The 26,719-nt window shown below is 46.4% G+C and overlaps 1 protein-coding gene across 1 annotated transcript in view; it reads right to left on the reverse strand.

Moving 5' to 3' along the window:
- UBE2D4 (ubiquitin conjugating enzyme E2 D4) overlaps positions 1 to 26,719 on the reverse strand; it is a 377,357-nt gene that overhangs the window by 266,112 nt on the left and 84,526 nt on the right. The window contains exon 2 of the mRNA XM_085636153.1: positions 18,715 to 18,778. Coding sequence (XP_085492279.1) covers positions 18,715 to 18,778 — 64 coding nt within the window. The remainder of the gene's footprint in view (positions 1 to 18,714; positions 18,779 to 26,719) is intronic.

The raw sequence follows: 26,719 nt of genomic DNA on the forward strand, positions 1-26,719 counted from the left end.
ATCAGCTGCCTTTAAAGCACTTCATGGGCTGCCCATCCATAAAAGAGTCATTTTCAAGATCTTGATCATTACTTTCAGAGCTTACAATTCCCTAGGCCCCCCACTATCTCCGGGCCAGGTTTGCTTGCTATGTGACACACCACACACTCCGATCGTCCAATGCAAATCTCTATAAGCCCCCTGATTTCGGGTGTATTACAAAGGGTGGGAAATCCATTACAGTACTTGAGACCAAAGCCTGGAACCTACTCCCTAACCATCGCTGTTTCATTCAAACTGAGACCCTCTTCAGAAAAGTTCTGAAACCTGGATCTTTACTGCCCTGACGCTCTATGTAGATAACTTATCTGACTCTTTCAGTTCTAGTGGTTTGTGTCCATTAGGGATCCGCATAGCGCCATGGTGCTCCTCGGAGTGAAAGCTGCGCTCTGCAAGTATTTCATAACATAACATTAAGGGCAGTAATGGGCAGTTGCAAATCGTCGAGAGCTTGGTAGTTACATGGATCACACAACCACTGTCAATTATGTGTAGTATCAATCTTCTACAAATGGTAATGTTATCCAATTTCTGTATCAATGTTAAAATATTCTTGTCATCAAATCCAACACTTCTTTTCACTATCCAAGTGGTATCTGCATGAAGTTGATTTGGGCTGGAGGCCAAGCCACAACAGGCTATGACACCCTTGTGAAAGCCTAGAACAGGTGGTCTGTCAGTGCCAGACGTGTGACAGTATTCCTATTAGTGCAGGCCCATAATGTGTTCAATGGTTCGCAGAGATTTCTGCAGGCCAAGTGTATATTTGGAAAAGGCCTTAACATATCCTGGGAAGGCTTTGGGAGATGCAATCTTCTAGGTGATTTCATGTGGGGTCGGTGTAGACCATTGTAACAAATCTCTGAACTGTCAGTGGTGTGCCCATGCAGGGGTGATCAAGATCATTCCGGCACATTTTTTAGCTTTAGGACAAAAGTTGGAATTGGGAGGGAATCCTTGCAAAAGAATAAAGAAATGTTCTAAATCCCACCATCAAAACTGCATTCCCTTTTGATCCATTTTACCATCAGACCGATGGATGCTAAGTCTTTTAATTTTGTATTCATAAGATGTAGTACTCATCGAAGGTTCGCACAAGTGATCAATAACTTAATCCTATTTAATTTGTTCCTCACTTTGACATAATTCTTTTAAAGGTATTGGTTTGGTTGTTTTGTATGCCTGGCATATACAGAGTAACAACTGTAAGGTCTTGGTCACTGAGCCAAAGCTTTTGTGTGACCCCAATCTCCTACAACTTGGGCACCTGTTCAGGTAGCCCAATGTCATTTTGCCTGAATCAACAATGCAGCTGCAGATTAATCTAGTGTGTTTATTTGAAATAGCTCACCACATTGGAAGTGCAAGCTAAACTCTGACCTAATGCATCTCATCTGCATGAGGTGCAAAACTGGGATACTTGTGATTGTCAGTTTCCAAATTTTCTTTGGTACTTGCAGTTACACCCGACCCAATCTCCCCTACCCTTAGATTCCATGGCTACAGCCATATCATGAAATGCCTGCTACATCTGCACTGGCACAGATTACCTGGCTTGATACCACTATTTCCTCACTCACCACTTCCATGACGCCATCTCCTTTGCCCCGGATTATCCAAACTCTTAAGAATAACCAGGCCTCATTCTACTGCATCTAAATATCTTGGGTGGGCTACAAGATGAGAAATTGTTTTTATCCTTTTACCACATATATTACAGAACTCACTCAAGAATCTGTACCAAGTTAAGATGAAAACTGTTTTTTGTGAATTATACTTCAAGGCTGGGAGGAGGTCTTCCTTTTCCATAGATAAGTAATATTTTCAGTGCTGGCTCCAGTAAAATTCGACCTAAAAGGCATCTGATATCAGGAAGAAGCTGACACAGAGCTTTAAGAATTACAAAGAGCATTTTTAAGTTAAAAGAGGTTGTATTCTGTTGCACAGGTCTTCTAATTAAAATTCTCTGAAAAGGTGGCATTATCAATTGAGATGACCTGGATGGGCATCTTGTCTGGGAAATCAATGAGTTGGACAGTGTAGAAAAAATAATAATCAGAGAGGCTCTCAATTTGGAATACTCCTGAGCGATGTTCAAGTTGTCTTAGATCTTGGCGATCATGTGTCCAGTGTCCGATCTCATTCAGGTGTGGTTGTTCGCTTTTTCCTGGTAAGCTCTTGTGCTGGAAGAGCAGCTGAATGCTTAAATATCCCATTGGTATGCCTTAGTGTTGAAGGGAATGGGAAAGGAATGCCTCAAGCTCAACTTCAAACTCCTTGGTACTGAACGACTCAGTCAAATGCTCAATGTCAAAGAGCCTGACCCAACAATGCCAATGTTAAAAGGCAGGAAGAATGTTAGTTCTTTTTTCCTGAACCCTTTCTAGTGAGGCTGGAATGTAGAAGACTGTTCTTTATATAAGCAGATACACCCCGTGGTACAAAAGCAGTGTTTTGAATGCTCTTCTACAAAGGACTCAAGCTCCCAGTCATGTATTTTTCAGTCTTAAAAACTACTGCTAGACGTTTGATCATTTCTCAACAGTATGTCAATAGTGTGCCAAAAGCATGTGGAGCCTAAACCAATTTCATATTTACAAGATAAAAGGCATGCCAATTATAGTAAAGACCTGTTATTCCCTGGAGTTAAGAAACACAAACGGTTCCTATGAGAAGAAGTGGCTGAGAGGAGTGGCCTATACCAAAACTTGTCTGTTTAAGGCTGCTTCTGAGAAATAAGAAATCCAGAAAAAGATCAGTCACAAGAAACAAAAGCAACCCAAATGTCTGTGTGAACCTAGGTATTTAGTTGTACGAATAACAGTGGTTTGCAGGGATCTCATTCAAAATTAATTTCTGTATAAAATGCAGCAAGGTTACTGTAAGCAATGAATGCATGAAAAAATATTCTACAGATTCCAGTTTTAAGATATGGTTTATTACCATCATAAAACACATCACTCTGTAGATATCACAAGGTAACAGATATAAAGTGACCCCAGTGCAGAAACCCACAACCAAAGTTCAATGAACCAATAGTGTAAGAGTATACAGTAGTGTGCTAGTATACAAACAACTGAACAGTTCGGAATCCAATATAACAGACCCACAGCTGCCTGTATACGTGTAAATTACGGGACAGCAACAAGTTTGTATCAAATGTCGTTGACATTCCAACCCCACATGGAATCCAAGGTTATTATCAATACGCAAGCATACCTGGGGCATGGCCAAGTCAGCCAAGATGGCAGACATCCCTCTGTAAGCACTGTGCTTACTGGTCAAGATTTGGTTTTTATCTGTGCTGCTGGCCCCCATGCTTACCGCACTGAGGGGATGATTCTTCCCCACCTGGGGAAGAATCATGGCAGTGCTGCCAGTTTCCCAAAGGGCCGCAGAGACTAGGAGAGGCTTGGGCCTGTGCCGGCGGGGGGGGGGGGGGGGGGGGGGGGGCCCCCGCAATCCTGGGGCTGCAGGTGCTGGAGAATGGCCTTTGCAGAGTCCCCATGTCCCCATTGATGGATGAGTGCGGGTCTAGAGAGGCTTGGCTGGACAGGGGGCAGTGTTGTGCCCCTCCCCCCATCCCCCTGTTCATTTCCGGTGACTGGGTGGCCCTGTGGGGTTGCACGTGGACCCGATGGGTGTGGCCAGGTGAGCAATCAGTGATGCTGCTCCAGCGTCATGCAGCCGTGGGAGCCTTCTTGGACGGGGCCGGCTTGGAGCGTTGCCGGCGCTATGGGACCTGCTGCTTGCGGCAGACTTGAGGTGTAGAAGTTGGCAGGGCTTCTCTCTCCCGGGGACATGGAAGCCTGGCTGGGGCCTTTTAGGTGAGCCAGACTACAGCTTCCTAGATACCTGGGGGCCAAGAGCAGCACTTGACTTTCTTTCCTTCCCTTGTGGTTGGACCTGTGGGGGGCTATCTCCTGAGGTACTGGCCCATGCGTTTGATGCTAGACAGTGTGGTGGGGCCTGGACTGCTCGTGCTGTCAGAGCGGTGGGCAGGCTCTTGCGGAAGTGGCTCTGTAATGCTTCCCATCACCTCATGCCCGCCTTCCCAACTTCGAACACCCTACTGGGCACATATGTCATACTGGCACATTGGATGCTTCCCCCTTTTGCATGGACATAGACTTGCTGGAGGGGCAGCCTAGCGGTCTTTTTCTTTCCCACTCCTTCCCAATCTTCTCTGACCGAGTTGGACTGCACATTGGTCTTCACTATGGGGCCTGGAAGAACTATACCTGCTCAGGCACACAAAAAAGACTGACAAGCATACAGCCCTTCTGGCCCCTGCATCCAAACAGGACACTGACTCTCCTCTCACATCGTCGGTGGGCCATCCTATTACTATGGATATCCTTCTTGCTAGCCAGGCCGGTCGGCACTGGACACCAGGATTGGGGCGGTTGGAGTGAATATAGCGCTCCAGCACGTTCGCAGCATAGTGGAACGCGAGGCTGGAACGGAGTGCCGAATTTCGGACTTAGAGGATTCCGTATCAACACTGAAAGCAGTGGAGGCACACCAGACTATGGCAGTAACCGGGCCCAACAGAACAATCTACAATTTGTGAGTTCCACGAGGGGGCCAAGGGGACAACTCCCAAGAGCTTTCTTGGAAAAGTGGATCTTACTGGAGGTTTTCAAGGGAGACCTGTGCTTGTGCTTTGTTGTGAAACAGGCCCACAGAACGCTGTGGCAACCCCTTCGCACCAGATTATCACAAAACTCCTCAATTACAAGGGCAGGGATGTCATCCGCAAGAGGGCCGTCAACTTTCAATCCATCAGAATTATGGTCTTCCAGACTACACACGCCTAGTATAGCACCAATGCAAATGCTTTGGGGCAGTCAAGTAAAAGCTGCAGGAGATGAAGTTGCGTTTTATGCTTACTTTTCCAGCCTGCCTCCGGATAATAAATGTCTCCAGGTCTTTCTTTTTTGACACACCCGAAGGAGGGGGACTGGGCTACAGGGGAAGTACTCTTGCGTAGCAACTTGCCCTCTCTGTGGGAGAGGGGGATGCCCTAGAGAGGGGGGGGGAGGGGTCCCGCTACCACAGTAAGATGGCGGGGCTCGAGCAAGTGCCGAATTATTGGGGAGCGGGGGGGGAGAGGATCTCCTTACTCTTCCATCACAGAGGTTCCCAGCCCTTCAAGGGAAAATGGCCGACAGCCCACCCCCCTCCCCCCCAAGCAAACTTGTTCTCTTCGGCATGGTAGTCCAAAGGAGTTGCGGGGGGGGAATGATTGCGTGGAGTGGTGGGGTGTGGGCCTAAGGTGGCTTTCACAGCCACCCATTGGACCCAACGATACCAATGTGCCAGCAGCACCATATCCTTTTCATGAGTACTTGGTGGAGACAACCTTGGTTTGATTTGCTCCACAAGTTGGTATTCTGCTGTTTGAGAAAATTGTTGAGGCAACAGATGCTTCTAGGGTGGTGGTGGGAGTGTAGGGTGTTGGAGGGTGTGTTGTTGTGGTTTGGCCCGGTTGTCCATGTTTCAGGCAAGCAAGGATCCCGAATTTCCTTCCCCCCCCCCCCCCGCCCCCCCTGTGACTGCCCGCATGGGTTGCACTCACACCTATGTCCCTAGTCCAAGACCCGATGGCCCTTAAAATAATGTCATGGAATTTTAATGGTCTAAATGATCGTATCAAGTGGCGTACAGTGCTGGGTTTTGCAAAACGTCATTACCCCAGTTGAAAAAGTTACTTACCTTCGGTAACGATGTATCTGGTAGAGACATAGTCTAGCCGCAGATTCCTTAACTTAGAATATCCCCAGGCGTCAGACTGGTCCGGAGATTTTTGCGCAGCAGCACCTCTGCACGCCGGGGGCGTCGCCCTGTCGTCGTCCATGGACATGTCGTCAGCGGAGCCATATATGCCCCGCCCCGGCTCACCGATATCAGTTTGTCAGAAGACTTTTCCGCGTCAGGACGCGAAGCCAAAACCAAAAACTGTGAAAATATGGGAACAGTGTGCAGAAGAAAAAAAGAAAAAACAAGGCATGGTGAAAAAAAAACATCACCATAGAAAGACAGTGCCAGGCACCGTATATTGTAAACTGAGGGAGGGAAAAGAAACGCGCACCGCTATGGGAGGGACCCCTTCAAACATAAAGTCCAAAACCTCCCCTGGAGGCAGAAGAAGATGCAGAGCATAGACAGGATTGAACCCTTGGCCAGTGTGAGCCTGTGCCACCAGAGGCACAAGACTCACCATTGAGCCATAGCTCCGTGGTGAACCATCACAGCAGCCGGCAGAAAGGCTGCAACCACAATATAGGACAGTGAAGGACAACCAGTCCAGAACCCAGGAGCAGAGACAAAGTACCATAAAGCATCACCCAAAAGGAGACATCAGATCCGAAAAATTGACCGACTAATGCAGCATTGTCAGAGACTGCAACTGCTAGATTGCAGGGGAGGCATGAGACCTCAAGCGGTTATAGAATGGAAGAATAAGACTCACATCGGACAACCCAGGGTAGGGGTTGTAAAGGACACATGGCACACAAGCATACCGTCCAATCACAAGAATGGGCAGAGCAGAGCCCCGAAACAGAATGTAGCTTTGTGAGTCGGAGTGAAGAGAAGACGTCATCCGCAGAGGAATAAAGCCACCTAAATGGAGGCGAAGGCAAGAAGCCCAAATTGAAAAGATTGTCGCAGGACAGGGAGGACGGGCAGGCGTTAAGAAATCTGCGGCTAGACTATGTCAATACCAGATACATCGTCACCGAAGGTAAGTAACTTGTTCATCTGATAGAGACGTCTAGCTGCAGATTCCTCAACTTAGAATAGATACCAAAGCCATACCCCTAAAGGAGGCGGGACTGCGACTGAACCCCACGAAGGTCCAGAGAGAACCCAGACGTCAATAACATGACCAAAAGTGTTGTCAACCAAAGGACGAAACACAGTGGGGACAGAAGTGACAGTGTAGTCAACCACCAGACCCCTAAGCCCTGAAGAGAGCAGGAAATCAAGGGGAGGCGAGGGCACCACAGCCCATCCAAAACAACACGAAAACCCCCACATGTAGAGGGTATGAGAGAAGGAAAACAAGCCAGAATGCTTCTGCGGATTGAAAAAATGCCGAACTTCCAAAGAAGACCAAGAGGCATGAAGGATCCACAGTATCCAAGGTGTCGACAAGAAGCCGGAGCTAGCCCCAGCTAAATAACTTGAACAGCGTAAAACACTGTTAAACCTGCTCCTGTAAAGATACGAAGGCAGCAGGATACTGACTCATACCCAGCACAGGCAGACATGGAAGAAAAACACACCCAGCAAAGAAACTGGCGTGAAAAGATAGTTCAGCACCTCGCAGGATGAAGAACTGAACGTTATGGCACGAAAGAACCGCACGATGCGGCAGTCGACAAGCCAACCCAAAGGACTGGTTAAATGGTATGGTGGAGGGAACGTGCAGCACCCTCACATGTACCACAGAGGAAGAGTACTGAGGAAACCCTTGCCAGTCAGACATGTGGAGAGCATTGAAAGGATGCCCCTACACAGCTCAAAAGACGCTCATACGCGGCCAGGAGGAACACCAGGAAGCAAGACAGCAGGAACAGCTGAAATGCGCTCAATAGCAAGAAGGCAATGGGCCGCACGAGCCATGAGGAAGAACATGACGCAGAAAAAGCCTCAAGATACTGAAACCTGGCCAAACCCAGGCACTATGGTACGCTCAAAAGTACCCGCAGTTACACAGAAAGTGGAACTAGGCCAGGCTACAAGCAACGTCAGCCAGCATTCTGGAAGAGAGAGAACAGTCCCCTCGCAGGACAATTTAGAAGAAAAGACCAGCCTAACAAGGGAGTACTTAGGACCAACTCACGGGTCCTAGACGCCAGGAAGAGCGGGGTTCAAGGAGAACCATCTCCACGAGTCCACCACATTTAAGAATGCTAGTGGAACGTAGAAATCCCTGCGCGAAAGCAGCGGGGATGTGGGGAAAACTGTTTGGGAATAAGCCAAAAGGCCATAACAACCTACAACAGAGAGGTCAACGGCAACTCTCTACTTGGGAGAACAACCCAGAAGGGGCTGGCACCAAAAGACGGACGAGAGGACAAAAGCAAGATGCTAGGCTATGCGAGGTAGATACCACACAGCATAGACCTAGACCCGGAGTCCAAGCACTACAGACAACAGAGCGATGCGACCCTGCGGGACGCAGTAAAAGGAGGTAGGGGCTATGAACTGTATGCTGTGCTTTTAAAAAAAGATCAGAAAACTTGAAAAAAGAAATAAAGAAAATTACATCATTAAGAAACTGAAGTCCGTTGTGAATCCTTTGGGAGACATGGTGTTATTGTTCATGCACTTATCATTGTCAGTTACTGATGTATACAATTGTCGGTTACACACAACTATAGCTGTGTGCTGAGCCATTACTGCTTCTTGTATTTTTGGCTTTGCCAAACAATAGGGACGTAAGAAGGCCCCGCCCCTGGCTCTTTGCACCGCACCTTTGCAAGTGTACTACAGAATACCAGACAAATTAGTGCAGGTTTCTAGTGCCCTGACCTTTTGTTTTTTGCTCTGCAGTAAAAGGAGGTATATGAGCTCCAGAGGGAGACCCATAAAGAAAACTCCACAGGAGCATACGAAGGCAATGGCAGACATCTGCCACCAGCCAATACCCCACATAGGGCAAGGGTGAACCCCTTGGAAAAACAGACAGAGGACTTGAAACAAAAACAACCCAGCCATACGGCTATACAGACAATACAGAGGCACCAACCTGCCTCTGATAAAAACTGGCCCGTAAAGCAAGACCGCAACGAAGAAGAAAAGTCAAGCAGTCAGTGGCACGGAAGAATTACGGTAGCCCTGACAGAAGCCTGGAGATCGCAGAGTCAGAGTGGGACCCAAAAAGGTCTATTCCATTAAACGGCATGTCTTGGAGGCTCTTCCGAATATTATCAGGTAAGCAACTGTCACGCATCCAGACATGACGGTGCAAAGCCACCGACTGTGCAAGAGCACGGCCCATAGAGTCTGTGGTATCCAGGGAGGAGCATATTGTAAAATGAGTCATTTCCTTGCCGTAAAGGACAAGACGGAGTAACTCGGGGCGCAATTCCTCCGGAAGGGAGACGGTTAGCCACGGAGTCCCAGAGTGCAGAGGACGCACGTGCAAACACGCATGTAGTATTTAAAGCGCGGATGGCCGTGCTCGAAGAAGCAAAAAGCTGTCTTCCACATGCATCCAGCCACCTGGATTCCCGGGTGGGAGGAAACAAGGGCAAAGTTGAGGAGTCCTGCAACCCAAAGGCCGCCTGAATTACCAGGCCCTGAGCGGCAGGGTGGAGGGACAGAAAGTGGACCCCCCGGGACAGTGCCTACTAGCAATGGCCTGATCAACCGGGACTCCGGAAGAGGGCCGTGCCCAGGCGCCACACAGGGCTTCTAATAAAACACCCCCAAGGGGTAGCAAGGGCTCCACGGTAATGTGCTCGAGATGGAGCAGATCCATTAAGGGATCGGGGATGAGAGGTACCACAGGGGGCTGAAAGCCGGTGATAGCAGCTGCCCAGTTGATAGTCCGCACATAGGCGGCCCCTAGCACACTAGTCACCCTAGGAGGGGACAAGAGGCCGTCTGTAGGAGACGGCTGTAGGCTGATTCTCCCAGTTGCCATAAAGAGCGGGCTGGGGAACGACCCGAAGGCCATGCCACACTAGGGACCTGCACCAGTGGCCCCCGACCAGGGGAAGCAGCAGCAGCCTCCGAAAAGGCCGTAGCAGATACCAGAGTCGCCAAGGCCTGCTGAGGGGACAGAAACGAGGACTCCGGAGGGAGGTCAACCCCAGGCATGGACGCCAGTGTCGATGAACGGATGGACACCGGTGGCGAGGGATGCGTTGACAGCGGCGTCGGCAGGCGCCGTGTGGGAGTCGACTGGACATAGACGGCCTCCACGATGGATGCTACCTCGACGTCTGATGATGCGTGGATCAGGCTTAGAGCTTGGTGTGGGTTTGGACGTCGAGCCCGTCATTGGGTCTGACGTGGGGCCCGGTTCGGAGTCCACCGATGCAGATTTCGCCGTCCGCGCAGGAAGCCGCACAGGGCTATGTGTTGACTGGCGGCGTGAGCCTGGCGCCGCTCCCGCCGTACGCGCAGGAAGCCACCCAGGGCTATGCGCTGACTGGCGGAGTGTGTTAGAGCGACCAGGACGGTCTGGGCCACGGCCCAACGTAGTCGCCTTGGCTCAGGAGTCTGTGCACACAACCCTGGTCGGTGAAGGATCTGCAGACGAGGGCCCGGCCGGAGTACCCTCCGCCTCTGTGGGGCCCGAAGGCGCGCCAGGGAGAGGGGGGACTCAAAGTAGGCCTAAAGAGCCCGGAAGTAGGCATTTGGGCGCGCGTCACTCCGACTCTTAGAAAGGAGGGTATGGAGGAGGTGACCTCCGGGCGCCCATAGCTGGGGCGCCCATAGCTGACCCCTTACAAGAGGAATGGGCGCCAGAGGCACGCCTACGAGAGGTGGACCTCATTGGACGCTTGTGGCTCTGCTTACCTTTTTTAGGGCACCGGTCGCGGGAGTGGCCTCGGGAACAAGCTCCCTCTGGAGAGGGAGAGCGGCGACGAGAAGAAGCTGGGCCGGACAGCCGTGCGGCCAACAACTTCATACGGCATTCCCGTAGGGACTTCAGCTTTATCTGTTGACAGTCACCGCATTGTTTGGAATCCTGGAGCACACTAAGGCACCACATGCAAATAAGGTGCGGGTCAGTGCCCAACATCTGACGTGCACAGGCCTCACAGGATTTGAGCCCGGAGGGCATTGCACACTCTTCCGGTACGACACAAACGGTGCCGAGAAAGCCCAAAACAAGGCCAGGAACTGCTGGTTTCCAGGGTCCGCGTCGTGACGCAGAAAAGAAGAAAACTGATGTCGGCGCGCCGGGGTGGGGCATATATGGCTCCGCTGACATCACGCCCATGGACGACGTGAGGGCACGCAGCGGTGCTGTTGAGCAAAATTTTCCGGACCAGTCTGATGCCTGGGGATATTCTAAGTTAAGGAATCTGCAGCTAGACGTCTCTATCAGATGTACTCCCACTGCAGGAGACGCACTTCCTCGGTTCCCAATGCCCCTTCCTGGCCCACTATAGGTTTGATAGCGTACACCATGGTGGCTGTACTTGGGGACCTCGTGGAGTAGTTATCCTGATTCACAAACGCTTGCCAATGGTAGTTACCCGTAGTGCGACAGACCAACAGGGGAGATATGTTACGGTGGAAGGATCATTCAATGGTCATGCTTACAATTTGCTGAGTGGGTATATTCCTCCACAGCTGCAGGGCCCAACACTGGATGCAGTGAAGTCAGTGTTTGATAGGCCTCCTCAGAGGTGTCACCATAGTGGGTGGGGATTACAACATGAAGATGTCCTCTGACATTGACAGCTCGAGGGCCTCGGTTAGTCGCCGGCCCCTGGCTTCCCACCTTGCGGACTGGACATCTTGTCCTGGTCTTTGTGATTTTTGGCGTACCTAGAACCCCCGCACACAAGTGTACACTCACACCTCAGATACACATAACAGAAGGTCATGTATTTATTATGTTTTCATGCCCGTCACGGATTTGCTTCTCACCAAAGGGTTGGAAATTTTCCCCAGGGGTGTTTAAGATCATGCCCCAGTCACTGCTTACCTGGGCAGAGGTATACTCAGGGGAAAACACAATCAGGTGCCTTAATGCCTGGCACCTTGTCGACAATGATGCTGCAGAGTTTCCGTCACCGGAACTCAATATCTTTTTGGAGCGGAATGTAGGTTTGGTGGATTCCCCAGAGAGAATGTGGGTAGCTGGTAAGGCATTTATGCAAGGGTTTGCTCGTACACACTTCAGAGCCCGGGATCAGCAGCGGTTGTCACAAGTCGAGGGGCTAGAAGGCCGCATAGAGGTTGCGGGAGACTCATCTGAACCGTGGCAATTGCTGCTGGACAGGCTCTTGCTGCGACAGCTCTGTCTCGATGAGGCCAGGATGTGCTGGGTAGGCACCCAGGGTAAGGCCTACAGCTGGGGTGTTAAATCAAGTAAGCTACTGTACTGGCTGGCAACTAGTGCTCTGCTGGATTGAGTGGTCCCCGTTGTCTGGGTCTCCATGCAGAGACCGGTTTCGGAGGCCCTGGACATTGCTGCAGAGTTTGCAGGTAAATATCTCACTTATTATGCTCATCATCAGAGACCAACATGCAAATACTTATCCCCTTTGATTGTGGACTTGCCACTACAGACAGATCTAGATGAACCAATTACCCTTGTGGAGATCGACTCAGCCATTTCAGACATGAACCCTGGCAAGACACCAAGACCCAATTGCTTCCCAGTGGAGTATTACAGGAAATTCCAGAAATCACTGTTGCCCTACTTGCTTGTGCTCTACACAGAGGCCATAGCCACTTTCTGACATAGTTAAATGTGTTTCTAGAGTGGTCCTACGTAAGGCGGGCGGTCTCCGGCGAACTGTGCATTTTATCGGCCAATCTCGCTCATTAACTCAGAGCTTAAGATATACGCCAAGGTGCTTGCTAACTGCCTCCTCAGGGTCATTCACACACTAGTCCACCACGATCAGAGTGGGTTTATGCCGAGACACGGCACTCGCCATTGCATAGAACCAGGCAGAGGTGTTCCTGGTCTCCCTTTCTTTTCGCTCTCACGATCAAGCGTCTAGTGAGTTGGGTTTGCTGTGATGCACAATTCCAGGAGGATCGTATCGCTCTATATGCTGACGACGTTCTGCTCTCCCTGAGCGACCCTGTGGTGACAGCCCCTAGAGCACAACAAATGCTTGAACTTTATGGCCAGGCATCTAGCTTGCAGGTTAATCCTTTTAAGCTATTACTGATCCCACTAATGGGCCCCTACAAGACCACGGCTGATGGGCACATATACCTCTTTATAGGTTAAGCTTCCTCTATCTCGGTGTATTTCACTCCACCCCACTCTTGCCTGGTCCCTGAACCCGACGGCCCTGGTTGCTTGCATGAAGAAAGTTCTGGAGCGGTGACATTCTCTACCTCTCACCATTATGGGGAGAATCGTCTGGCTCAAAGTGATGGTGTTATCACGTTTTCTAGATGACCTGCAAAACTTCCCATATACCGTCCCATGGTCTTGGTTCTGCACCATTCAGGCACTAGAGCGTTCCTTTTTGTGGGTCCATCGGGTTCCATGCATTGCTTTTGGCAAATGTGTGAAGTCCACCTTTGACGGAGGCTTGGCAAAGAAAGATCTGCAGCTCTATTACTGGGCAGTCCAAGCTCGTAGTTTTGAACCATGGCTCCATGGTGAGCGGGATGACCAGACGCACAGTGTGGAATGGCTACTTATATCATGGGACACGATTATAGGCCGCATGCATGGATCGCCCGCTCTCTCCCTGATCTGACTAGAGTGGTACTTGGGGTGGGGTGGTCTGGTCAGCTGTGAGATGGACAGGATGGAGCAGGATTACTCTCCAGACAATCTTTTGGAGGGGTACACAGCTCTGCGAGGTGGTCAACTTGGAGGAGTTTGGGAGGTGGGACTTGATTGGTATCTCACGTGTGGGTGATGTGTGGCAGAGATCACACATGCCGTCCTTCTAAGACTTGCAGGCTGACTTTCAGTTACACCAATCTCAATTTTTCACATTTCTGCAGCTCCGCCATGCCCTGCGGTCCCACCAGTCCTCCCTCTGGGAAGTTCCTGCATTCAGCCCCATAGAGACCGGAGTTAAAGTGAGGTCTACCAAATATATTGGTCCTTGGTCACCAACTCTCTGGATTTGCTCAGTGCCCTTCATACCGGTTGGGAGTCCTTGGTGGACGTTCTGTAAAATGGGGAATGGAGGGAGGCGCTTATGGCCCCGAAAGAGCTGGCTACAGGTTGATCCAAGCGAATGCCTTTTATACTATGTGCGTGACACCTCTGTGGCTTTGGAGGGCGGGCCAATTGTTGATGTCCAGCTGCAGTGCGGATCTGACAATGCAGATTTATCACGCAGTCTGGTTGTGCCCCATTGTACAAGGATACTGGTCCTGAATTATGACAGCTTCTGTGGGTGTTGGACAGACCTGCGGACTGTTCACATCAGATCGCTCTTTTGAGATTAATGGAGGACCTGGGTGAGCGGCAATACAAGAGGTTTCAGGGGACTATGCTCGCTACGCGAGATATAGCCCGGGACTGGATCGCAGCTGCTGTCCTTGACTTGAAAGTGTGGCAGCAGGCTATGGACTAGTGTTCCAAAGTGAAAGAGCCAGAATATGCAGAACGCAGATGCCCACACAACCACCACAAGATATGGGGCCCTTGGTGGGATTACTTTGGGTTCAGAGATTGACTTGAGGATCCCGATGATCACTTGAGGCACAAGGTCATTTTTGGTTGTTTTGTTCCGAATGTTTTTTTAATGTTCATCTATGTTTGAAAAGCCAATACAACATATCTTATTAAAAAAACAATACCCAAGTATACATGGGGGGGGCACCGAGAGGGAATTTAACACATAAATTAGAACATGACCAAAGGGGAAGTCAGAGTATAAACAGAAATAAACATGAATTATCTGCTGTTGGCCAGAGTGATAGTGGGAAGCCTTAGTCAAGGCAGTAAAATATAGCATGCAAGGTGCAATCGGAAATATTTTCCTCCGTGTGCATACAAACATATACTCAAATGTCACAGTAATAAGAAGTAAAACAATCAATATTAAAAAAAAAAAAACACCTTTGCTCCATATAGCAATGGGAAATGGAGTATGTTCTTACCCGTATTGCATTTGAATTAGCTGCACTAAAGTGCTCTTGAGGCACGCATTGCGAAGATCTACCATCACTGTCGAGCCAAAAGACTCAGACACATGAGCACACCAATCTCAAAGATGGCAATTGCTACAACTGTCCCTGACAAGCCTGTTTTGGGGCCCTTGTGTGGTGCCAGATGAACATAAAAACTTTTATTTGTTAGCCCTTCTGTAGAGTTGAACTGCTGAATACTGTGTCCTACTAATATTACCCCTCAAAAAAAGGCAGCACACTTAAAATCCTGATCTTGGAAGCCCAGACCTCCTTCTCCATAAGTTCCATTTTGGCCTCCAGCGGCAAAACGGGAAATGAGGCACATCTCATGAACCCAGTACAATTTAACAGATTGCTTTCACTCTGTAGAACCTTGACCTCTGTGCTACTCCAGCGATGATCTAGATGGCTTTTCTTTTTCTTTAGTCTCAGTCCGAGAATAGAATTTGCATTGACAAGACCTTATGGTCTAGATTTTAGTTGTTTTCTGCAGGTCGTTTATCAATGCAGTATATCCACCAGAGCAGCCAGAGCCCCAAGATTCCCTCATCCCAACTGAATACTTGTGGGCCACCAACGACAGTAGCATACGATGAGTGAAAAGTCCTTCCACCTGGTTCTTATTGTTATTTATAGACCGTGTATTACTGCACTATGGCAGGTGACCCAGACAACTATGCAAAGAGGAAAAGTCTCACCTAGATATTGAAGACATACTGGTTCCCTATCCTAATCTGCCTTTCTGTAGTGGATAGTCAAAGTTACCTTGCTTAAAGGCTTATTTTTGCCACTGCTAATTTGAGAATCAGGCTGCTCACCTCTTGCAACTCCAGCTCCTAAGAGGGACTCGCTTGTTACAAAGCATCACCTCCAAACATCATGCTACACCGATGCCTTTCACAAAGGGTTCTTCTCTCAAGAGAACCAAATCACAATGCAGCCACCTAGAAATCATAGTGCGCAAGGATGAGGGAGGAGACCTCCACATCAGTGGTCAAAGAGAATCAAAAAATAAGTGAAACCTAGTCTAGCAGGATCTAATGTTCTCATCTGGCAAGTCCACTTTGAGTTTTAGTCCACAGAACATAGCCACATAGTAGGGCAACTCTAGGAGGTTTTGAAAGACGTGTTGTATACAGAGCCCAGCAAGATCTATACCCTCCTAGTCAATGGAATTGATTAACTTTTGGAAGCTATTACTTTTACAAGTCTGAATGTCTAAAGGGTATTTCTCAAGGATTTTGAGATTCTTAGAATTTAATTAAAAAAATAGTTTCACTGGGGTAGGGCCAGCAGGAATCCTCAGACCGTGGGCCACTCACTTTGGACGCTCCAATGTAGCATTTTCCATTAAGCTGTTTTATTGCACTTAGGTTGAAAGAAGTGCTGAAGTTAACAGACCACATACTCCAGGGATAGTGCCTCAATCAATGGATGGACACATGGGTTCAGAGTGTGGCCTAGGTCATGATTCCGAACAGTGATTTCCCGCTCCCCAGACAGGTAAGATGGTGGCACCTATGGCAGCCCTGCTTGGCTCTTAACCTAGGAAAAGTGGACAGGAGCACCCTTACTGAGGATATTTGAGAACGAGGAGCATATGTTTGAGTACCAAGTTGACAACGGACACTAAGGGAGTCTACTGTAAGCAGATTCAGTAGTTGTACCACAGAGCAACAGAAGATTTGGCTGCCGGATTGGTACAAGGAAGGGGCGCTGGCGAAATACTCAATACATTGACCTCACCATGACACTCAACTTTCCTCAGAGAGATAACAGGTGCTGGAGGTTACCACAAGATAGCTCAAAAGAAAAAGAAAGTAGCCCAGGGTATAAGTGACTTCTTTGCTCCAAGGTGTCTGGTCCAAATGGAAGTGTGAGAGGGTGCTCTTCCTTGTAGCACCAGACCTGCCCCATATGTCTGTGCCCCGGGAGAGCCCTGGATGTCTAAACTTGAAAACTTCCAAAAATATACTCACAAAATTCAGTCAAAGAGGTCTACTATAGAGGTTTTGGGAGGGGGGGGGGGGTGAACCCGATAAATACGGAGGGCACTTGGGACCGAAGACAGGCTAAAGTCAGCGGAGAAAAATCAGTGTACAATTATGAGGAAGGGTTCGGAAGTAGCTGAAAGTTCAAAAAGTGTGCCTCGTCCTCTATTGTGAACCACAAGTTAAAAGTGGAGAGGCTACAGCAAGCAGCTAAAGACACCAGGATCAATATTCTCTGTTCCAGACACAAAAGATTTGAGTGCAAACATTAAACATCTTTAATACAGGGGTTCAGATGGGGTTCCAGATGTATTGGTGGCACTACTCAGAGCACAATGCTTACTAATAAGAGATCTGGGTAAAACAGGATTGCAGAGTCTTAGAAGCACTGTTTTATCCAAGCTAGCCAAAATGGTGATGCAAGATTAGGCAAAGAACAAAGATTTGACAATTGGTTCTAGGGCTCATGGTGTTGCCAATAGGAGTCTGATTCAGTTAAGGAATTGATTAACTGACCACATGTATATAAAGCCCATGTGGTCTTATGACACCTGACCGAAAAAACAAGTTTATTTTATTTCTGAAATCATGAGTGAGGAAGAACATTTATAACAGGAAAAATACATTTGCTCTTTGGGGCTCAAAGCATCTGGTTTCTGGCCTGGCTACTTGTCGGAGCATAGAGAAGACTTTTCCATTTTATCAACCTAAATCAGCATGACCTAGTCCACAAGAAAGAAGGAGGAGGGCTGTTCCTCAGAGCACGGGCACCGTGCTTGATGATACAACCTATTCTCATGGAGAATAAGATGAACATAGATTGGATGCCCCAATGCCTTTCTCAACTACAGGAGAGAGAGAACTGTCATTTGTGACAGAGGTTGTGGATTGTTTTCCATTCATATCGTGCTGTATTTGAGTCATGACTATTTGTACTCCTCTTTATTTCTTTACTTCTGTTCCTGCAGGGACCAGGTTCACAGCTGACTGAGCTAATATCAGAGCATTAGATTAAAGGTTTAATGGAAATTTGAAAATGTGTTTTCTATTTGTGTTGGACGTTTTTGAGGTGATCTCATCGTTTGCAGCCTCTTTGCTTAATTTTGCTGACACTAGTAGAAAAACATCTGAAAAAAGGATATTAAGGTATGTTGACACAGGTGCACACAAGATGATGTATTTGTAAATTATATTTGAGTGACACGAAACTGATCAATCCTAATAAAATGGCATTAAGGTGTTGTGACAGACTGGGTGGACAACATGCTGAAGTCTGTGGTCTTCACTTCAATAAAAACACAATGCTATGCAGGAGTAACAATTTCGTGCTCATGCAGCCTCTAAATGCCAGCTTGAATTCTTAGTGGATGTGAAAGCACACAATCTACCAGTCTTATGGGAAAGGGGACGCTTCCCAGATATGAGTCACAAGATGTTTCATTGCAAGAAGGACCATGCCACCCACTACAACCCTGATTTAGAAAACAAGTGTCGAGTCACAAGGGAACCAGGAATTCCTGCAACTCAGAAATGAATTATGCAGCCTGACCAAGTTAAGGGAAAAACCAGGGGGAAGAAAGAGCCATGCAGGTTCAAGTTGGACCTTAAATCCACATTTAAGCTTTTGGGTAAAGAATGGGTGGTGAGCAGCTTTTAGGTGTCTCGAAAGAGTAAACAAAGAAAAAAGAAGGAAGCATGAACACAAGGGGAATAACAGTTGCAAAACAACTATGATTGAACTGTGTAAGCAAGGGTCAAATGACATAGGGCCTGAGAGGTCTCAAACGTGAGTGAGAAAAAATATGCACTTAACACATTGTTAAAGGGGGAAATAGAAGACAGCAGCTAGCTCAAAGTTACTTACGGTCATCGCCCACTGGACCAGCAGAGCACTGCGCAGGAGGGTCCCTCTGCAGGTCAGTCAATTCCTGGACAAAGAGGAAAAAATAAAATTACAAATCCAATCAAGTGCAGTCATAATATATGTGTGACTCCTCCTTCAAGAAAACCTAAACCCTTCAATAACCGCATGCAAATTGGCTTTTCCCAGACCGTTCAATCCAACTGGAGTACAGATACACACTGAATATATTCAAACTCAAGACACGGATGACAGAAACACTACCAGATAATACCTACTCGTTCACCTGCCGACTGAAACAAGACACACCATTCTTAATCTCCAGCTCAACCTTAACTCTTTCACTAAGATGACTCCACTGTATCTGTGCCGAGACTGTAAGAATACTGTTGCTGCTTTAGCCTTCACTGCTGGAAGGCCACTCCATGCAATTGGAAGACTACCATTGTTCTTTTAATAATATCCTTGAGGCTTGCGAGTGCTCATTCTCGATACACTTCTTGGTTCAAATAAACTTGCCTCCCTCCCGGTACGTCAATCCTTGAGGTATTTAAATGCCTACATCAAATGCCACTCCCTCTCACCCCCACTATTACGTGTATATCACTGAGGTATTTCAATATCCATCATATTACTCAATATTCCTCCGCACTTTCAGACTATGCAGTTTTAAGTTCTTGCATGTTTGTTCATAAGGGAGCTTGATCATTATTATTTATCCTCTGGGAGTTCTCCAGTTTAACTTCATTCTGCATGATTCTACAAATTGCACTCTAGCCTTTTCAAGAGTTAATGTTCCTCCGAATGATTTTCGAAGAGCTTTTTATACATTTTCAGAAGAGCGAAATGTCTGTAGCAGATTACAACCTTACAAGTCATTCATGACGCTCTTCAAATAACAGACAAAGGTGACCCACTGCAACCTGATCCTCTTTAGCCAGCAATGTACTTTGACACTTCGTCACAAGATACTACTCAAATTCCCTCGCATGCATGGGTCTCTCTACCACAGCCCTCATACGGCTTGCCTCTTTACCATCAAACAGTAGAACTCATCCTGTAGAAGAAATTCCTAGCATTGCTACTGGTCAAACAAGACTTCATGGTCTACAAGTATGCAGACAACAAGCAACTTTACATATATCTGAAACAAATTCTACACCTGCTTCAATCATGGATGCCTACTGCGTAGCAAACGTTGAAGCCAACAACAAAAATCAATTTATACTACCACAGTGTATAAAGTGGCTGAAGCTGAAGTTGTACCGCCTACCTAACCTTCACAGACAAATCTGGGTTTCACAAGGATCTTGTCTCCCCTTCAAAGACTATGGCAAATTGAAAGCCAGGTTGCCTGGTATCGGATTAGCCTTCTACATTAAATTACTGGTCCTACTGGCACACATTTTCACACAACAATTGAAACCCTGCTCCCCCATCACATTGATAAGGAAATGCAATATTCACTGACCTAACATTACATGTATACCACTCAAAGCTGCCCAAACTGCCTCAGCACTGAAGAAAGAAAATTGACCACATCACACCTACACAAACTCACATTGCCTCCTCCCTACCCACACCACACACTAAAATGCAAGCGCATATGCTATGCATCAATTACCAAGCCATGCACATACAGAAACTAGTCAACCTACTAGGAAAACTCCCTGACTTGCACCACCAACAACACCTAATAACTGATACTGTAAGAATTCAACACAAAATGATACCTGGCATGCACAAACCCTGTGGCTTCAGCACTGGTAAAACACATGCACTGAGGGGCTGGATTCTGGTAGACTTAGTCTCGGGCTGCAAGCAATGTTTAATTTTGCTCCCTCCAATTTTCTTGATGCAACCCTTCAGTCCGCCCTCTCCAATATAGAACTCTGCCGGATATAAGTCTCTCATGTAGCCTAATTCGCCTGTCTGAGTTAACATGAACTGACATCATGCGGAACAGACATTCATCTTCTCACATCCACCCTTTGGAAGTGCCCCACCCCCTCGAAATCTGAGTCCGGCACCCTTATTGTCAACCATCAGGAAAGAGCTCAAACCCTTTTCTCAGTACATCTTCTGTCAGCCCACCTTCAAAGCCTCACTAAAAAGCAACAAAGAATACAAATGGTACCTCAGGAAAACATATGCAACTAACGCTATAGATTCTTTTTACTTGTAAATGTTGACAACGTACATAACTTTCATTGTAAGTTTGTAAACGTTACAATATGTAAAGCTACTGTAAATGAATACCCATAATCATACAATCAGCTATCCAGGTACTCATTTTAATGAACACTTGCATGTGCCATGTGAAGAGCATATGTGTGAAGCTCTCCACTAGCCCACAGGATTACGTCTGTGGTGTAGCACTCCACTACCCCATATGGTTAATTCTGCATTGCATATATAGGACAGAAACAGAAATTACTTTTGGGACACGAATGAAGCAATTATGTCTGTGATACAGAAGGATGTTGGGAGTGCTACGGGAGGGTATATAGCTTTATGCTATGTTGCCACACCGTAGCACACCAAACACCCTTCTGTATCACAGACCTAAAATGTATTTCGGTGGAATCTAACTCCAACATGTTCCCTTGAGGTCACTTCAGAGCATGTCTATCATAACTTATTCACCAAATTAATGAAAACACTTTGGGCAGATCTGCACAATATAGTACAAATGACTAATGAATTAAAGTTCAAAATTCTACACATCGAATCCAAATCCTGGATAGAAGAGAGACGAGTGGATATGTTTAAGAAGACTGTAGTTACTAATAAGCGGGTATAATAGAATATGCACACTGGCTGATTGTATGTACCACAGGCATGGCATAGCAGCACCTATGAGAAATAAGCTCCCAGACAAGGGGTGGACTATGTAACAGGTTTATACATTGCAGTATTTTCTACTACGTGGTTTTTGTACTACACACTACTTAGAACATAGTTCACACCCTCAAATAATGCTGGTTAGAATCCCCAATAGTGGCAGGATATTGGCAAAAAGCAAAAACATCAGAATTTCCACGTGTGTATCATAAACAAGCCTATGGTGAATGAGAACTTTTTATAGAGGCGCCTACACTAATTAAGGGAAAATACAACTCATTAAATTCACAATTTTTCACTAGCACACAACAGGATTAGAAAAATGAAATAGAATGTAAAACAAGAACGGTACAGAAAACATTTTTGCGGGTAATAACTGGCAGACTTCACAGAGTGTGGATAACACTGCTGAGCCTACAACCACTTCTCTGAACCTAATGAAAAACATGCAATGATACAGCATGTACCTTGCAGGAACTCCGTGCACTAGAGGTAGATGAAGTTCCTACCACTTCACCTATCTCCTTTGACTAATTTCATGTCACTTTAGGAGTGGATTTTCTGAATTCTTCATGTAGTATGAAGTTAACAAGCCTTCTAATCGGTTAGTAGAAAAGGTTTCCGCAAGTGGTAATTACAGAGCGGACACTTGATGTTTCATTACAAAAGGAGAAGTGCAATGACTAAAATAGACAAACTACTGCGGATGAGCTTAGTTGATGAGAATAGGGTGAGAAAACAGCAATTGTTTCTAGTACACGTTATTCAAGCGAGGCATTATCCCTTTGTGATTATCAAGGTAAATGTTAGGCATTATTCGGAGACTAAGCACGCCATGCCAAAGAAAGAACTGATTCGGAGTGGCCAACACCTATGGTAATATCATTTTCTAAGGAAGCAAATATGTGATTCAGTAGTGGTTCCATAATTTACAATGTTTTTCAGCAAACTGTGTACTTATAGAACTTCCTTGCTTAGGTAATCACTCTAAAACATTCAAATAAAAAAAACACTATATTCCCTTAAAAATGAGCTTATTCATTGGCTTGGAGATAAACTAAGCTTATCGATTATATCCAGTGGTCTTATTGTCAGGGAAAGTATTGTAGGGAAACATTTCTGAAAAATTATAGCTTAGTGGAAGGACTCCTTACACTAGGTCACAGATGAGGTTTCAGAGGATTCACATGTTCAATGCAGCCATGCAGAGGCAAATAATGTTAAAGTCTTTGTCCGGCATCGGGACAATAGATTTTGGGTCTTAGTACTGAAAGTACGGACCACAGTGGTTATGTACCTTGAATAGACATCTTAAGGGCCACACAAAAGTAGATTCAACAGTTTTCACTTCTGATGGCAGCAGACACTTACTTATGTATTGCAATGTGTGTTATGGGGATGCCAAATATTTCACTAACTGAAGACTTGCTCAACCTTTCAAGTCCCTTTAGAGAGTAAAATAACATCCGTTGTTTTGAAGAAATATGGGCTTTGGATAGTACGGACAGAAAAAACGTTTGGTGAACTGCTAATGCAGGTTTTGAGTTCAACTAACATACTTTCTGAAGGAAATAGAAATTGGAACTGGGAATTTAGAACATTTCATCTTAACCACTTTGAGAGGTAAGGGATTGAGATTGTGCTTGCGCAATGTTTACATCACATTTTACTTACTGGTTACTGTAGCAGTTTGGTTTGTGTGGTGAATTCTGAACAGGCTGCAGCCCTGACAGCGGCAGTCTCGCTAAAGATAAAGCTTGTGCAGGCAATCAGTAATTGCCGATCTGCTCTCCAGGCCGAATCCCTCGCAGTGGTATCTTTCTGGCAGTTGCGACTTCGGGGACAATGGGTGTCTAGCTTAGGGAACAGACAGCTTTCACTCACTGGCAACGACAAGCGCAACAAGCAATCAAAAGGTTTCTTGCTGCTAACCGGCCATTAATGTTATGTTGTGTTATGGGCGAAAATATTTTACCGACTTTCTCAATATCACACGGGAAGGCTGCAATGGAAGGGCTGTTGCCAATGCATTTCAGGCTTTAGCTACAGCGACTGAGAAAACCATACCACCATATCTGGAGGTGTGTGGTTTGGGAACTTGATTCACAGCATTGTTGGTAGACGCACCAGTCTCAAAAGCCTCCAGGAAGCTGCTAGCAACAGGTGGTAATTATTTAGGTTCCATGTTATGCAGATCATGCAGAAACTGCACACCAACTGTGCGAGGACGGAAACGGTGAAACGAAGGAGGGGAAAGAGGAGAGGAACTCTTTGGCCCCTTCACGATACAGGTCACTCCTGGATTCGGTCTTTAGAGTGCTCCTTATACCAGGGACATACTGGGCTGTTCTCCTTGACAGTCAGCGGGGCCAGGTACACCTCTGTCACCAGGCTGGCAGTCAGACATACCCTAAGCTCCGCTAGCTGAAAATTGTGCCTTCGGTGATGATCCCTCACCTCTGGAACACCGGCTGTCGAACAGAAACCAGCGCAGGTTGCACTGCAGCTCTTAGGGTACTTCAAGGAGCACCCCCTTTATCAGTCAAGACGACGCTGGGGCTAGAATAAAGTGGCATGTTTTGAATCCCACTTTCATACACCTTTTCCATACTGGGGATTGTGATCCACTCTAAGTTTTCAGAACCAGTGTGGGTTGTTTCTCTTTCAAATGACACTTTCAGACTGGTCTCCAGAGACATCCTCTGTGCAAGGTGAGAAGGTAGCAATCGGGCTGACGCCAAGCAAGACTATCCACAGCAAGGGCACAATGAAATAAGGTCTCTGCACCAGCCTTCCTTAAGTGTTAATAAGGCACAGGCGGGCAGGTCTGGTCTACAATTCCTAACTTTTAACATCAGAATTTTCTAGCTCACCTCCATCACACACCTAATTGCAGTGCTCCGGAATCAGCAACCCCTTCATAAAAGGACCTCGTGGAATTTCTAAAGAAAGCCCCATTTCCATTCTTCCTCACTTGACCATACGAGTCTCCATCCTCCATTCACAGGAAGTTGCATACCTCCATCTTAGGCCATGATGAAACCAGGGGCCATCAAATTTCTATCTTACTGTTCAGACGAATCATACTTGCTGTACACACAGATTCTCGCTATGACATATGCTATGCACACATGCAATTGACACGCACAACATGTCAGTGCAAGGGTCCAGTTGTCACATCCCTGCGGGATTTTAACCAGTAGCCTCAGAGTCAAATAGGCAATTCCCAGAACTATAAACCCTCAAAAATTGTATTCTTCCACCACCACTATATGTCATCAACCCAAGACATGGACTTAAGCTCCATGTCACTAGAGAGGGTACTCTTGGTGTGCCCTCCTTAGTCACGGAAGAGATTCTGGACCATGGCTTTTTCAATGGACAGGCCTAAGCCTCAGAGCACACGCTAGACGTGTGCACAGACTGGGCCAAACAAAAAGTTAGGACACCAGATTCACATTCCATCAAGCACTAAGGGCAGGTGTACAGACTCTTACCGCAAAGGAGATATTCCCATCCCAAAACCATCTATCAAATCAGCCCATGCCAATAGCCTTTCGGGAAGGAACTTCAAACTTCGACCAGGAGCCCAAGGTGACGGTCTTATGGTCAGGCCCTGCTGGTTTCCCAAAAATTCAAGAGGACAACGTTGGGAGGGAAGAGGTGTCGGGTATCTGGGCAAGATGATCCAGGATATCCTACTGGAGTTAAAAATAGGCCACAGTATAGTCCTAGAAAAAGCTTGAACACTTTCTGTCCTCCCAAGGGCTGGGAACTGTGCCGGTGCCTGCAGATAATATTGTCCACAACAGTAATGTACTCATTCTCCATAATTAATCTTTTTAAATAATGGCTTGCTCAAAACACATTACACTAAATGGTGCCTCAGAGAAATGGAATTTAAAGTTGCAAAATAGTTTAGATAAACATTCTTTTTCAACTTGTACATTTCTTTGCATACAACTATTTTGAAAGGAAACAATCGTGTTTACATGCTTGATTATGAATCTACCTGTAATCGTGGATCATTCTGGGAACATTATAAAGAAGTTGAAACTTGAACTTTGCAAACATTTGCACATATATTTATATTGGAACTACACAAAGAAATGCAAGATAATCTGACAGTTGACTGAATTTCCTCAGCGCATTTAACCTAATAGGGAAGGTGCTGCATTAACGAATATACACGAGTTTAAACAACTTAAACATATGGATATAATCTTTGCTTCAGCAGCAGACAATCCTCTTTCAAAGATCCATACTGCGGTACAATAAAGTGGACAAAATGAACATGAAAACTGGTTGTCCTTGACCCCAAATAATATTTTTGGGAGTAGGGCTATTTCCACACACCATGACACATTTATCATCAATGGAGACCATCCTTATCAACTGTTTTTGTACTCCAACAGCCACAATGATAACCAAGACCCATTACTGGTCACATTTGTCTTTACTGACCCTGCTTTTATATTACTTGATAATGATAATTGTTCTTAATTCATTGGCATCACTTGAAAAGGTAGTTATCATCCTGAATTTGTTTATTCCCATCTCATCTTTCCTCTTTTTCTCCTTGGTAAAGAGGTCTTCTCTGGACATATTCCTAACCTTATTAAGGGTTACGTCCAGAAGATCCCTACTGTAACCTCGGATCAGAAATCTAATAACACTGGCTTGTGCAGCTTCTTTAAAATCCACTTGAATTAAGAACAATTATGAGAAAAAACTGGCACATCTTGAAAACAGATAACATCATAGGTTCAGATATTCCATCAACTCCTTTGCTAACTTTCAGAAAGGCCAGATCGCTAAAAGACAGTCTTGTCCAAAGCCATTTACATATTAAACCTAACACAGGGGGGACCTTAAGGGAGCTCAAAGGTTTTTACCCTTGTGGTAAATGCAAGGCTTGTGTAAGTAGTAGAAGGACACTCACATATCAGGTAACTGGTCTTAAGAAGCCCAAGTTGATAAACAAGTTTCTCCCGTGTAACAGCGCTTATGTGGATTATTGTCTTGAATGCCCATGTGGACTGCGTTACATCGGCAGTACTATCCACCCAGTAAAAGTAAGAATCTTAGAACACATGAGAGCAATAGTAAAAAATGATGCAACCTATTCAGTGGCAAAACATTTTGCTGAGAAACATGAAAGCAA

This window comes from Triturus cristatus, chromosome 11, assembly GCF_964204655.1.
Source record: "Triturus cristatus chromosome 11, aTriCri1.1, whole genome shotgun sequence".
Taxonomy (NCBI): Eukaryota; Metazoa; Chordata; class Amphibia; order Caudata; family Salamandridae; genus Triturus; species Triturus cristatus.